Here is a 12,563-nt window from a genome sequence, read left to right on the forward strand (position 1 = left end):
GGGCCAATACCATATTGTCTTGATTACTGTAGCTTTGTAGTATAGTCTGAAGTCAGGGAGTCTGATTCCTCCAGCTCCCTTTTTTCCCTTGAGACTGCTTTGGCTTTTCCAGGTCTTTTGTGTCTCCATACAAATTTTAAGATATTTTATCCTAGTTCTGTAAAAAATGGTAATTTGATAAGGATTGCATTGAATCTGTAGATTGCTTTGGATAGTATAGTCATTTTCACAATATTGATTCTTCGAATCCAAGAACATGGTATATCTCTCCATCTGTTTGTATCATCTTTAATTTCTTTCATCAGTGTCTTATAGTTTTCTGCATACAGGTCTTTCGTCTCCCTAGGTAGGTTTATTCCTACGTATTTTATTCTTTTTGTTGCAGTGGTAAATGGGAGTGTTTCCTTAATTTCACTTTCAGATTTTTCATCATTAATGTATAAGAATGCAAGAGATTTCTGTGCATTAGTTTTGTATCCTGCTACTTTACCAAATTCATTGATTAGCTCTAGTAGTTTTCTGGTGGCAACTCTAGGATTCTCTACGTACAGTGTCATGTCATCTGCAAACAGTGACAGCTTTACGTCTTCTTTTCCAATTTGTATTCCTTTTATTTCTTTTTCTTCTCTGATTGCCATGGCTAGGACTTCCAAAACTATGTTGAATACTAGTGGCGAGAGTGGACTTCCTTGTCTTGTTTCTGATCTTAGAGGAAATACTTACAGTTTTTCACCATTGAGAATGATTTTTGCTGTGGGTTTGTCGAATATGGCCTTTATTATGTTGAGGTAGGTTCCCTCTCTGCCCACTTTCTGGAGAGTTTTTATCATAAACGGGTGTTGAATTTTGTCAAAAGCTTTTTCTGCATCTATTGAGATGATTATATGCTTTTTTATTCTTCAGTTTGTTAATATGGTGTATCACATTGATTGATTTGCATATATTGAAGAATCCTTGCATTCCTGGGGTAAATCCTACTTGATCATGGTGTATGATCCTTTTAATGTGTTTTGGATTCTGTTTGCTAGTATTTTGTTGAGGATTTTTGCATCTATATTCCTCAGTGATACTGGTCTGTAATTTTCTTTTTTTTGTAGTATCTTTGTCTGGTTTTGGTATCAGGGTGATGGCGGCCTCAGAAGGAGTTTGGGAGTGTTTCTTCCTCTGGAAGTGTTTGGAAGAGTTTGATAATGATGGGTGTTCACTCTTCTCTAAACATTTGATAGAATTCACCTGTGAAGCCATCTGGTCCTGGACTTTTGTTTGTTGGAAGATTTTTAATCACAGTTTCAATTTCATTACTTGTGATTGGTCTGTTCATATTTTCCTGGTTCAGTCTTGGAAGGTTACACCTTTCTAAGAATTTGTCCATTTCTTCCAAGTTGTCCTTTTTATTGGCATAGAGTTGCTTGTGGTAGTCTCTTAGGATGCTTTGTATTTCTGTGGTGTCTGTTGTAACTTCTCCTTTTTCATTTTTAATTTTATTGATTTGAGTCCTCTCCCTCTTTTTCTTGATGAGTCTGGCTAAAGGTTTATCAGTTTTGTTTTTCTTCTCAAAAAACCAGCTTTTAGTTTTATTGATCTTTGCTATTGTTTTCTTTGTTTCTATTTCATTTATTTCTGCTCTGATCTTTATGATTTCTTTCCTTCTACTAACTTTGGGCTTTGTTTGTTCTTTCTCTAGTTCCTTTAGGTTTAAGGTTAGATTGCTTATTTGAGGTTTCTCTTGTTTCTTGAGGTAGGCTTGTATTGCTATAAACTTCCCTCTTAGAACTGTTTTTGTTGCATCCCATAGGTTTTGGATCGTTGTGTTTTCATTGTAATTTGTCTCTAGGTATTTTTTGATTTCCTCTTTGATTTCTTCAGTGATCTCTTGGTTATTTAGTAATGTATTGTTTAGCCTCCATGTGTTTGTGTTTCTTAGGTTTTTTTTCACTGTAATTGATTTCTAATCTCATAGTGTTGTGGTTAAAGATGCTTGATATGATTTCAATTTTCTTGAATTTACTGAGGCTTTATTTGTGACCCACAATGTGATGTATCCTGGAGAATGTTCCATGTGCACTTGAGAAGAAAGTGTAATCTGCTGTTTTTGGATGGAATGTCCTATTAATATCAGTTAAATCTATCTGGTCTATTGTGTCATTTAAAGCTTGTGTTTCCTTATTAATTTTCTGTTTGGATGATCCGTCCATTGGTGTAAGTGAGGTGTTAAAGTCCCCCACTATTATTGTGTTACTGTCTATTTCCTCTTTTATAGCTGTTAGCAGTTGCCTTATGTATTGAGGTGCTTCTGTGTTGGGTGCATATATATTTATCATTGTTATATCTTCTTCTTGGATTGATCCCTTGATCATTATGTAGTATCCTTCCTTGTCTCTTGTAACATTCTTTATTTTAAAGTGTGTTTTATCTGATATGAGTATTGCTACTCCAGCTTTCTCTTGATTTTCATTTGCATGGAATATCTTTTTCCATCCCCTTACTTTGAGTCTGTATGTGTTCCTAGGTCTGAAGTGGGTCTCTTGTAGACAGCATATATATATGGGTCTTGTTTTTGTAACAATTCAGCGAGCCTATGTCTTTTGGTTGGAGCATTTAATCCATTTATGTTTAAGGTAATTATCAATATGTATGTTCCTGTTACCATTTTCTTAATTGTTATGGGTTTGTTTTTGTAGGTCCTTTTCTTCTCTTGTGTTTCCCACTTAGAGAAATTCCTTTAGCATTTGTTCTAGAGCTGGTTTGGTGGTGCTGAATTCTCTTAGCTTTTGCTTGTCTGTAAAGCTTTTGATTTCTCCATCAAACCTGGATAAGATCCTTGCCGGGTAGAGTAATCTTGGTTGTAGGTCCTTCCCTTTCATCACTTTAAATATATTGTGCCACTCCCTTCTGCACCGCCAGGTTGTGTCAGACCCCCACGTTGGGAAGCCTCACGTGGGGCTCAGAACGTTCACTGCAGTGGGTGGACTTCTGTGATGTAAGTGTTCTCCAGTTTGTGAGTCACCCATCCAGCAGTTATGGGATTTGGTTTTACTGTGATTGTGCCCCTCCTCCCATCTCATTGTGGCTTATCCTTTGTCTTTGGATGTGGGGTATGTTTTTTGGTGAGTTCCAGTGTCTTCCTGTCCATGATTGTTCAGCAGTTAGTTGTGATTCTGGTGCTCTCGCCAGAGGGAGTGAGCACACGTCCTCTACTCTGCCATCTTGAGCCAATCTCCTTGATATTCCTCGCATTCTTAACCTGTTTGAAAGTGTAATTAAAAGGCTAAGAGAATTATGTCATTAAAATATTACATCATTAGAATAGAGGACACTTAATATTGACATTTTGTACAGGTCTGGATTGTCCCTTGCAGGATGTTTAACATCTTTGGTCCCTACCCATTACATGTGAGTACTGCTCCCCAGACTTGACAGATAAAGAAATACCCTCAGACATTTCCCAATAACCTATCTGGGAGTGGTACTAATGTCTGCTTCAAAATTACTGCTCAGATTAATATTGTATGGTCAGCATGATACTATTGTTTTAGATATTTAGGCCTGCTCACATCAAAACTTTATTTATGGATTCTGTCAAGGTATTATACTACCCTGTAGTTTTTATAATTTTTTTCTTTTGGGGGAGTCTTTTTTAAAGTTTAAGACTGATATTCTGTGACTAGCTTTCAGACTATCCTGTAGATAGAAAAATGTCATACTTCTTTGTTGGTCACTGAGTCATCCATCCATCAGTAATTGCTTTTGACTCAAAAACATTTTATTCTTCTCATTACATAATTTCTGTTTTTCAGTAATGACTATATGTAGTAAAATCTTAAATTTACAATGTAAAGCAATTACTGAACTTGAGTTGTGGCTTAGCTATAGGTATTTATGATATCATTAATTGAGTTTCTGGCATATCAGAAGTGGTTGCAGTATTTAAAAAGTTAAACCATGACTTATAAAATTAGACATAGTATTTTATTTCTTCCTGTATAACTGAATTATTCCAACATATGCTATTAGTCTGTGTAGCAAGTAATAAACTTTCCAAATAAACAATAGTTATTAAAACCAAAAGCAGTTAAGATGTTGAACAAGATATGAATTATAAAGACTATATTTCAGAAGAGTACACTCAAGTTTATGTATGATCTTCCTTTAAATTAGATAGACCTTAAAAATACAGAAGGTATATTATCAGAGTTTTTAATATATGCTATTTACATTTTTTTTTTAACTGACAAAGATTTGCAGCGTGGAGTCTTCTATGCTTAATTCAAGTTTGCCAGTACTGCATTGGACCAATTTGCATATGACAGATCTTCGATGAGGCAGGATATTAATTTACTATTTGTTTAAAACTGTAATATATAGACTGTAATTATTACATACAGAGTGCTTATTTATATCTTTTCTAGTTTTTAGAAATAGTGATAACAGTCCTTAGGACTCAAGGTTGAGGACTCAAAAGTAGAGGTAGCTTAAGAGAATATATTAAATATTCATAAATCATTTGCTGTTTTCTTTCTATCCAGTTTTTGGTGTAGAAGATGTAGTAAGTTTTAAATGTAGAGGTTCTCAGTCCTTTGCTGGTTAAAATCTGCATATGACTTAGCCTTTCAGCTTAGTTTTCTGTGAAAGCACATTATCATTTCAGCTTCTTAAATTGTATCCTAATAGTCATTAAATTTATGATTTGTTGCTATGTACTTTCTAATATTAAAAGGAACAAGGCAGCAATTGTAGTGTCATGCCATTTGTGTACATCTTTTTTGAATTGCTTTCTATTATATGCTTTATCAGAGATTATAAATGTTAAACTTTTAAAAATGGTTTAATAACTTTGTTGTAACTTTGTATGTAGTAGAAAGCTAATTTGAAATAATTTGATCAGTTATCAGAATATCCTAATCCATGTGATATTTTAATTAAAATAATTAAATAGAGTAACCTCTTAAATCTGAATGTAAACCAAAGAACTTCTCACTGAAAATCTTTAATAGTTATTTAAAGTACTGTGGTCTTCTCAGTTTAGTGTACATAAAGACGATGACTGGCCAGCCAGTTTCTGATTTGCTGTTGTTCTTTTTCTAATTTCTTAAATTAACTGCCTTTAGATGTGAAAGCACTTTCATTTCGGTATTAAGCTCTGACGTTCAGGAACTATAAACGAACAGGTGAACTACAAAATGATTTAATATGTATCATATAAGTAAAAATGAAGATTTTTCTTTTAAAATTTGCAAGCATCCTCAAGACATGTTGGAAAATCATAATTCAGTTTTTTGAACCTATTTTGAAAAAAAATTCAAACTTGCCAAAAGGTTGCAAGAGTAGTATACAGTGAACTCCTGATAGATTAATCAGTTAACATTTTGCCACATTTGCTTTCTCTCCCTTCCCACTTTCTCTCCTTCATTCCCTCCTCCCTTTTTTTACCCACTTGACATATTTTTTCCTTTTTTTAAGCTTTATTGAGAGATATATAATTGACAAATAAAATTGTAAGATATTTAAAGTGCACAGTGTGATGATTTGATATTTGTATATTGTGAAAGGATTCCCCCTACCAAGTTAATACAACCATCACCTCACATATTTACCTTTTTCCTTTTTGTGTATGTGTGAGAATGTTTAAGTTCTATTCTCTTGGCAAATTTCATTTATACAATACTGTGTTATCAACTGTAGCCATCATGTGTTACACATTAGATCCTCAGACCTTATTCTTTTTATAAATGGAAGTTTGTACCTCTATCAGTCTCTCTCTGTTTCCCCTACCCCCAGCCTGTGCGACCACTAATTCTTTTCTTTTTTTAAGAATACATTGTATGTTGCCTCTCAGGATAGTGAATCACATACTCTTGTGCATCACTGCTATTATTGGTAGCATTGACTTTCTCAGAATCTCTTTGAGAATATTTTGTTCAACTTTCATTTAACTTAAATATAAGTTGTTATTTTGTTTGTTTGTTTTTTTACAAGATGAAGAGGTGTAGGATTTGACCCAGTGTAAATGCTGAAATATTTAAATTGAACAGACTCTTAAATATTTGTTTTGCTAAATTAATGGGAGAAAAATTGGAGGACATTTTGATTATGAAGAGGAACATTTTATAAGGACTTTGTATTCAGCCCTGGGAATATATGTGTGCCATTAAAACTTTTATTTGAAATGACTTCCTAACCTTGGACGAAAGAAACTTTCGAGTATTTGATATACATGTGTACCAATTTTGGACTCAAAATACATATAAAATGTTTCCAGTTAATACAGCATATATTAGAAAATTATTTGGGGGGAAATAGATGCTAATTTTAGCCATATTTTGTTTTGAATTAGGAAGCTCTGGAGGAATATGTGAAAAAAGTAAGCTTTATTCAGATGGTAAGAAGAAGTCTTTAAACACTGGAATTATTACTGTTCAGAACTATGGGTCTCATGTACCCCCCAAAGTTTCTCACATTACATTTGCTCATGAAGTTGGACATAACTTTGGATCTCCAGTAAGTATTGCTTAATTATTACATTTTTTAAAAGTTACTAATCTTTCACGTTGTTTAATTTTTGTTGTTGTTGTTTACAGTGAAAACAAGTACACATGAATGTTTAGTTTTTATATGTCAGAACACAGTAATGTACTTGACCATAATACTGAAAAGGAGGAAGATAGAATATTTGTAATTAAAATAAGAAAATAAGCACAACAGTGCCAGAATTCTATGAAAGCAAGGAATTTTGTCTGTTTCATTCACTTCTGTGTCCCCTGACCTTAGAATAGTGCCTGGGGGACTTCCCTGCTGGCGCAGTTGTTAAGAATCTGGCTGCCAACGCAGGGGTCACGGGTTCGAGCTCTTGTCCAGGAAGATCCCACATGCCGCGGAGCAACTAAGCCCATGCGCCACAATTACTGAAGCCCGCGCACCTAGAGCCCGTGCTCCACAACAAGAGAAGCCACCGCAATGAGAAGCCCGTGCACCACAACGAAGAGTTGCCCCCGCTCGCTGCAACTAGAGAAAGCCCATGTGCAGCAACGAAGACCCAACACAGCCAAAAATAAATTAATTTTTTTAAAAAATTAAAAAAAAATAGTTCCTGGCACATGATTCATTCAAATATTTATTTAATGAGAATCACTTTTCATTGCTTAAAGTACATTTTGAATGTTAGCAAATTGTTGGGTTCTTGTTTGGTTTCTGTTAAAGCATTATTGGGGTTTACTAGATTTGTCTTTCTCTACTGTGGAATGAGACTGTTCTTTTAAAATCGTTCGGTATGAAAACTTTGTAACATATATATAAGTAGAGACAAATAGTACGGCAAAGTCTTCCGTTCATATCCAGGACAGGGGTCAGCAAACTTTTTCCGTGGTCTACTAGTAAACATAATAGGTGTGGGGGACAATATTTAGTCTCTGTTGCATATTTTTCTTTGTTGTTGTTTTTCTTTTTACAATCTTTTATTTTATTTTTTTATTTGTTTATTTTTTGGCGGTACGCGGGCCTCTCACTGTTGTGGCCTCTCCCGTTGCGGAGCACAGGCTCCGGACACGCAGGCTCAGCAGCCATGGCTCACGGGCCCAGCCGCTCTGCGGCATGTGGGATCTTCCTGGACCGAGGCACGAACCCGTGTCTCCTGCATCGGCAGGTGGACTCTCAACCACTGTGCCACCAGGGAAGCCCTACAATCTTTTAAACATGGAAAAAACATTCTTAGCTTAGGCCATATAAAAACAGGCTGTGGGCTGCGATTTGCCAACCTCTGATTCAGATTGAACGATCATCAGGATTTTGCCACATCTCCTTTCTGTGTTTGTTTCTTTTTCTTCGTAAGGTGTTAGAATCAAATTCATTCCCCCTTCCACATTTCAGTATGCATCTCTTAAAAAATTAGACATTTTCTTCCATAACCACCATGTGGTTATGATACCTGACAAAATGAGCAGTTCTTTGGTATCATTTAATACCCAGTTCATTGAATTGATTTTCAAGTGAACTGAAGATTAATACACATGGAAATACAAAATACTGAAAGATACTCTGTCTTTGTGATTTTGGTGGGGCTTATTAAAATAACAAGTTTGGGAAAATTTCATTTGAAAACTGCATATAAATTCATTTACTTGTACCTTATCACTTGTAAAAATGGAAATTTTTATGAGTTTAGAAAAAAACTGTAATATCATAGCTTAAAATTCTCAAATGCTCTTATGTAATGTTCCCCCAGTTTGTAAAATATAAGTACCCTCTCACTAAGTTGCAAGTCTTTCTTCTTCTAATTCCGATCAGAAATCGATAGATTATTATCAGTACTCTTGGATAAAGTACTTAAAATGCGTTGAATCGCTCTACCTCTTGTCTGCTTTTGTGATATTTTCTAAAAAGAGTAATTGAAATTTTAGAGATGAGCAGAGAAATCTTGTTAATTTGCATTTTCAAGGGCAGTTAAATGTCCTCGACTCTCCCAGTCACCTTCATCCAACCCTTACTAGGGGATTTTCGTACCCTTCCAACTACTCTTCTGTTCGTTAGTCTAGGGTCTCTCAAAGTTTAATGTGCATACAAATTACTGAGGATCTTACAGTATAGATTCCATTTCAGTGGGCCTTTGGTCGGGCCTGAGTGTCTGCCTTTCTAAGACACTCCCATGGGATGCTGCTGCTGCTGGTCTGTGGGCCATACTTGGAGTAGGATATCTAGTTTGTTCTCTTTTCACTTCCCTTCTAATCTGTCTTCTGCCTGGTTGCCAGAGAGGTGTTTTTAAGACATTAATGTAATATTACTTTTTGCTTATTGTTGAATGGATAAATTGGTTCACATTTTTTTGCCTACCTTGCTATCTTTTCCTATCATACCAGACTACTTATAATGATTCTGTCATGCTCAAATACACCTCATCCCTTTGTGTATGTTGTTCATGATACCATACATATAGATAGTTGGTACTTAGTAAATATGTATTAAGTAATTTAATAGTGAGATCAGCCAGACCATGAACTCCTGAGCCTGTCTCCCTTGACATCTTTATCTAAAATCTGTCTTTACCTCTCCTGTCATGTATCTGTATTATGACAACGTTACTTTCTCTTTGAGTGGTTCATTCTATCCCTTATATTTATTTATCCTATCCTAAATGTTTATTGCACACCTGCTGTTAACCACTTTATAAACTTTTTTGTGGGGAGTTGTAATCATAAATGAGACAAGTTCCTGTTTCTCGGTATGAAAGTCTTAATGTATTGACTCTGAACAGATGAATCTTTGTCTAGGTATAGTTCTTTCTTTTTTTTTTAATTAATTTATTTGGTTTTAGTTTTGGCTGTGTTGGGTCTTCGTTGCTGCGCTCGGGCTTTCTCTAGTTGTGGTGAGCGGAGGCTACTCTTCGTTGTGGTGCATGGGCTTCTCATTGCAGTGGCTTCTCTTGTTGAGGAGCACGGGCTCTAGGCACACTGTCTTCAGTAGTTGTGGCACGTGGGCTCAGTAGTTGTGGCCTGTGGGCTCTTGAGCACAGGCTCAGTAGTTGTGGCGCACAGGCTTAGTTCCTCCGCGGCATGTGGGATCTTCCTGGGCCAGGGCTTGAACCCATGTCCCTTCCATTGGCAGGTGGATTCTTAACCACTGTGCCACTAGGGAAGCCCTAGGTATAGTTCTAATCGGTCTGATCATGTCACTTCTGTTCACAACCTTACTTCTAATACCTGATGATATTGCTAATACAATTTCCTTATCTTAGCATTTAGGGTTTTCCATAATTTGGGTCTAAGTGTAATTCCAGTGTTATTTCTTCTTCCCTGTCAAATTAAGTCATTTTAAAAGACTTTACTTCTGCCAGGAAGCCAATTCCTTCCCATTTCTGCCTATTGAAATCTTGATCCATGTGGTTATATAATGTAAATTAATGTGGCCCTTTTGTCAGGCAGTTTGGCAGTATGTATCAAGACCTTTAAAATATTTGACCTTTTAACTCAGTAACTCTACCACTGGGAATCCAACTAAAAGAAATAATTGCAGAATGTGTCAAAGATTTATGTAAATTTCAAAAAAGAAATAAAAATAAAAAAGGTATCCATTGCAGTTATACCTTCACTGATTTTTTTCTTCCCTTCTGAGACAGTGACCCCTAAAAGAGTAAATTATATTCCTTTTCACAGTCTAAAATAATTGTAAGATCTACTCTAAAGGAGAGTCCATAAGCTTCCATTTTTCTTCTGATGAGAAAATTACATTTAATCAGATGACCTGAAAACCTTATTTTACTTCCTGTTTATGTAACTCTATATTCTTTTTGATAGCATGATTCTGGAACAGAGTGCACTCCAGGAGAATCTAAGAATTTAGGACAAAAAGAAAACGGCAATTACATCATGTATGCAAGAGCAACATCTGGGGACAAACTTAACAACAATAAATTCTCACTCTGTAGTATTAGAAATATAAGCCAAGTTCTTGAGAAGAAGAGAAACAACTGTTTTGTTGGTATGTATATTTTCCCAGCATTTTATTATGAATATTTTGAAACATTCAGAAAACTTGAAAGAATTATATAGTGAACACCTAGTATGTGCCCACCATCTATATTTTACAGTTGTTAGCACTTTAATACATTTGCTTTATCACACTTGTCAATCTCTTCATCTCTCAATCCATATTTTTTTGTTGAAATTTAAACTGCATTGTGGATATCAGTATACTTCAGTCCTAAACACTTTAGCCTACATAAGTAGAGTTCAATTTAAGTAAAGTTCAATATTGTTTGTGGTGTTTTTGTTTTTCACATAAGTGCAATATACAAATCATTTTTTTTTTTTTTTTTTTGCGATACGTGGGCCTCTCAGTGCCGTGGCCTCTCCCGTTGCGGAGCACAGGCCCCGGACGCGCAGGCTCAATGGCCATGGCCCACGGGCCCAGCCGCTCCGCGGCATGCGGGATCCTCCCGGACCGGGGCACGAACCCGCGTCCCCTGCATCGGCAGGCGGACTCTCAACCACTGCGCCACCAGGGAAGCCCGCCATATATAAATCTTAAGTCCACCATTTGATGAGCTTTGACAAATACATTTACCTGTGTAATCTAAGCACCTGTGAAGATGTACAACATTTCTGTCACCCCACAAAGTTCTTTCATTTCCTTTCCCCATCAATCTTTGCACTCCTCCTGCAACCATTATTCTGATTTATTTCTCCATAGATAAATTTTGCTTATTTTATTTCATATAATTGGAATCATACAGTTTGCACCCATTTGTGGAAGGCTGCTTTCACTCAGCATACTATTTTGAGATTCATTATTAGTATTTTGTACCATTTTTTTCCCCCACTGAATAGAAGTGCATTATATGAATATATCACAGTTTGCTTATCCACTCTCCTATTGAGTGGAACACTTGGGCTTTTTAGGTTTGGGTTAATATGAATAAAGTTGCTCTGAATTTTTTTCTTACTGTGGTAAAATATATATAACATAAAATTTATATTTAAACTAATTTTAAGTGTACAATTCAGTAGCATTAAGTACATTTACAGTGTTATGCAACCATCACTGCTTTTCCATTTTCAAACTTTTAAAATCACTCCAAATAGAAATTCAGTAACCATTAAGCAATAACTCCTATTTCTTTCTCTCCCCAGCCCCTGGTAACCTCTAATCTATTTTGTGTCTCTGTGACTTTGCCTATTCTAGGTACCTCATATAAATGGGATAATGCTTTTGTATCTGGTTTATTTCACTTAGCATAAAATTTCCAAGATTCATACAAGTTGCAGCATGTATCAGAATGCCATTCTTTTTTATGGCCGAATAATATTCCATTATATGGATATACCACATTTTGTTTATCCATTCATCTGTTATGCCTCTCGTAGGGCATTTAATATGTTCTAAATATTCTACCTTGTATTATGTTTTTGGGGGTCCTTGTCCTATTTTACAAGATTTCAAGTTACTTGAAGGCAGACACTGAGGCCTGCTCATATTGCACATAAACAACGCTCTTATAGATGAGTTAAACATATGGCAGCAAAGGAGAAAGAATTGAGGAAGGTTTTCAGATAAGCACGGCCTTTCATTTTTTTAGCTGCATTTTTTAAAATAAATTTATTTATTTTATTTATTTATTTTTGGCTGCATTGGGTCTTTGTTGCTGCACGCAGGCTTTTCTAGTTGCGATGAGCAGGGGACTACTCTTTGTTGTGGTGTGTGGGCTTCTCACTGCGGTGGCTTCTCTTGTTGCGGAGCATGGGCTGTAGGCATGCAGGCTTCAGTAGTTGTGGCATGTGGGCTCAGTAGTTGCAGCTCGCGGGCTGTAGAGCGCAGGCTCAGTAGTTTTGGCTCACGGGCTTAGTTGCTCCGTGACATGTGGAATCTTCCTGGATCAGCGCTCAAACCCATGTCCCCTGCATTGGCAGGCAGATTCTTAACCACTGCGCCACCAGGGAAGCCCTGCATTTTTTTTTTTTTTGAGGTATAATTGACACAACACTATGGCCTTTTGTTTTTAATTGAAATTTATACAGAGATAATTTAGATTCACATGCAGTTGTAAGAAATAATGGAGATTCCATATACCCTTCATC

General features: G+C 36.0%; 1 protein-coding gene across 3 annotated transcripts in view; it reads left to right on the top strand.

The window, feature by feature from the left end:
• The window catches only part of ADAM10 (ADAM metallopeptidase domain 10), a 135,121-nt gene that overhangs the window by 99,554 nt on the left and 23,004 nt on the right, over positions 1–12,563 (top strand). For all 3 annotated transcript variants that reach the window (XM_049705990.1, XM_004274677.2, XM_033437014.2), the window contains 2 exons: positions 6,335–6,498; positions 10,284–10,467. In XM_049705990.1, coding sequence (XP_049561947.1) covers positions 6,335–6,498; positions 10,284–10,467 — 348 coding nt within the window. The remainder of the gene's footprint in view (positions 1–6,334; positions 6,499–10,283; positions 10,468–12,563) is intronic.

The sequence above is a fragment of the Orcinus orca genome, chromosome 2, assembly GCF_937001465.1.
Source record: "Orcinus orca chromosome 2, mOrcOrc1.1, whole genome shotgun sequence".
NCBI lineage: Eukaryota > Metazoa > Chordata > Mammalia > Artiodactyla > Delphinidae > Orcinus > Orcinus orca.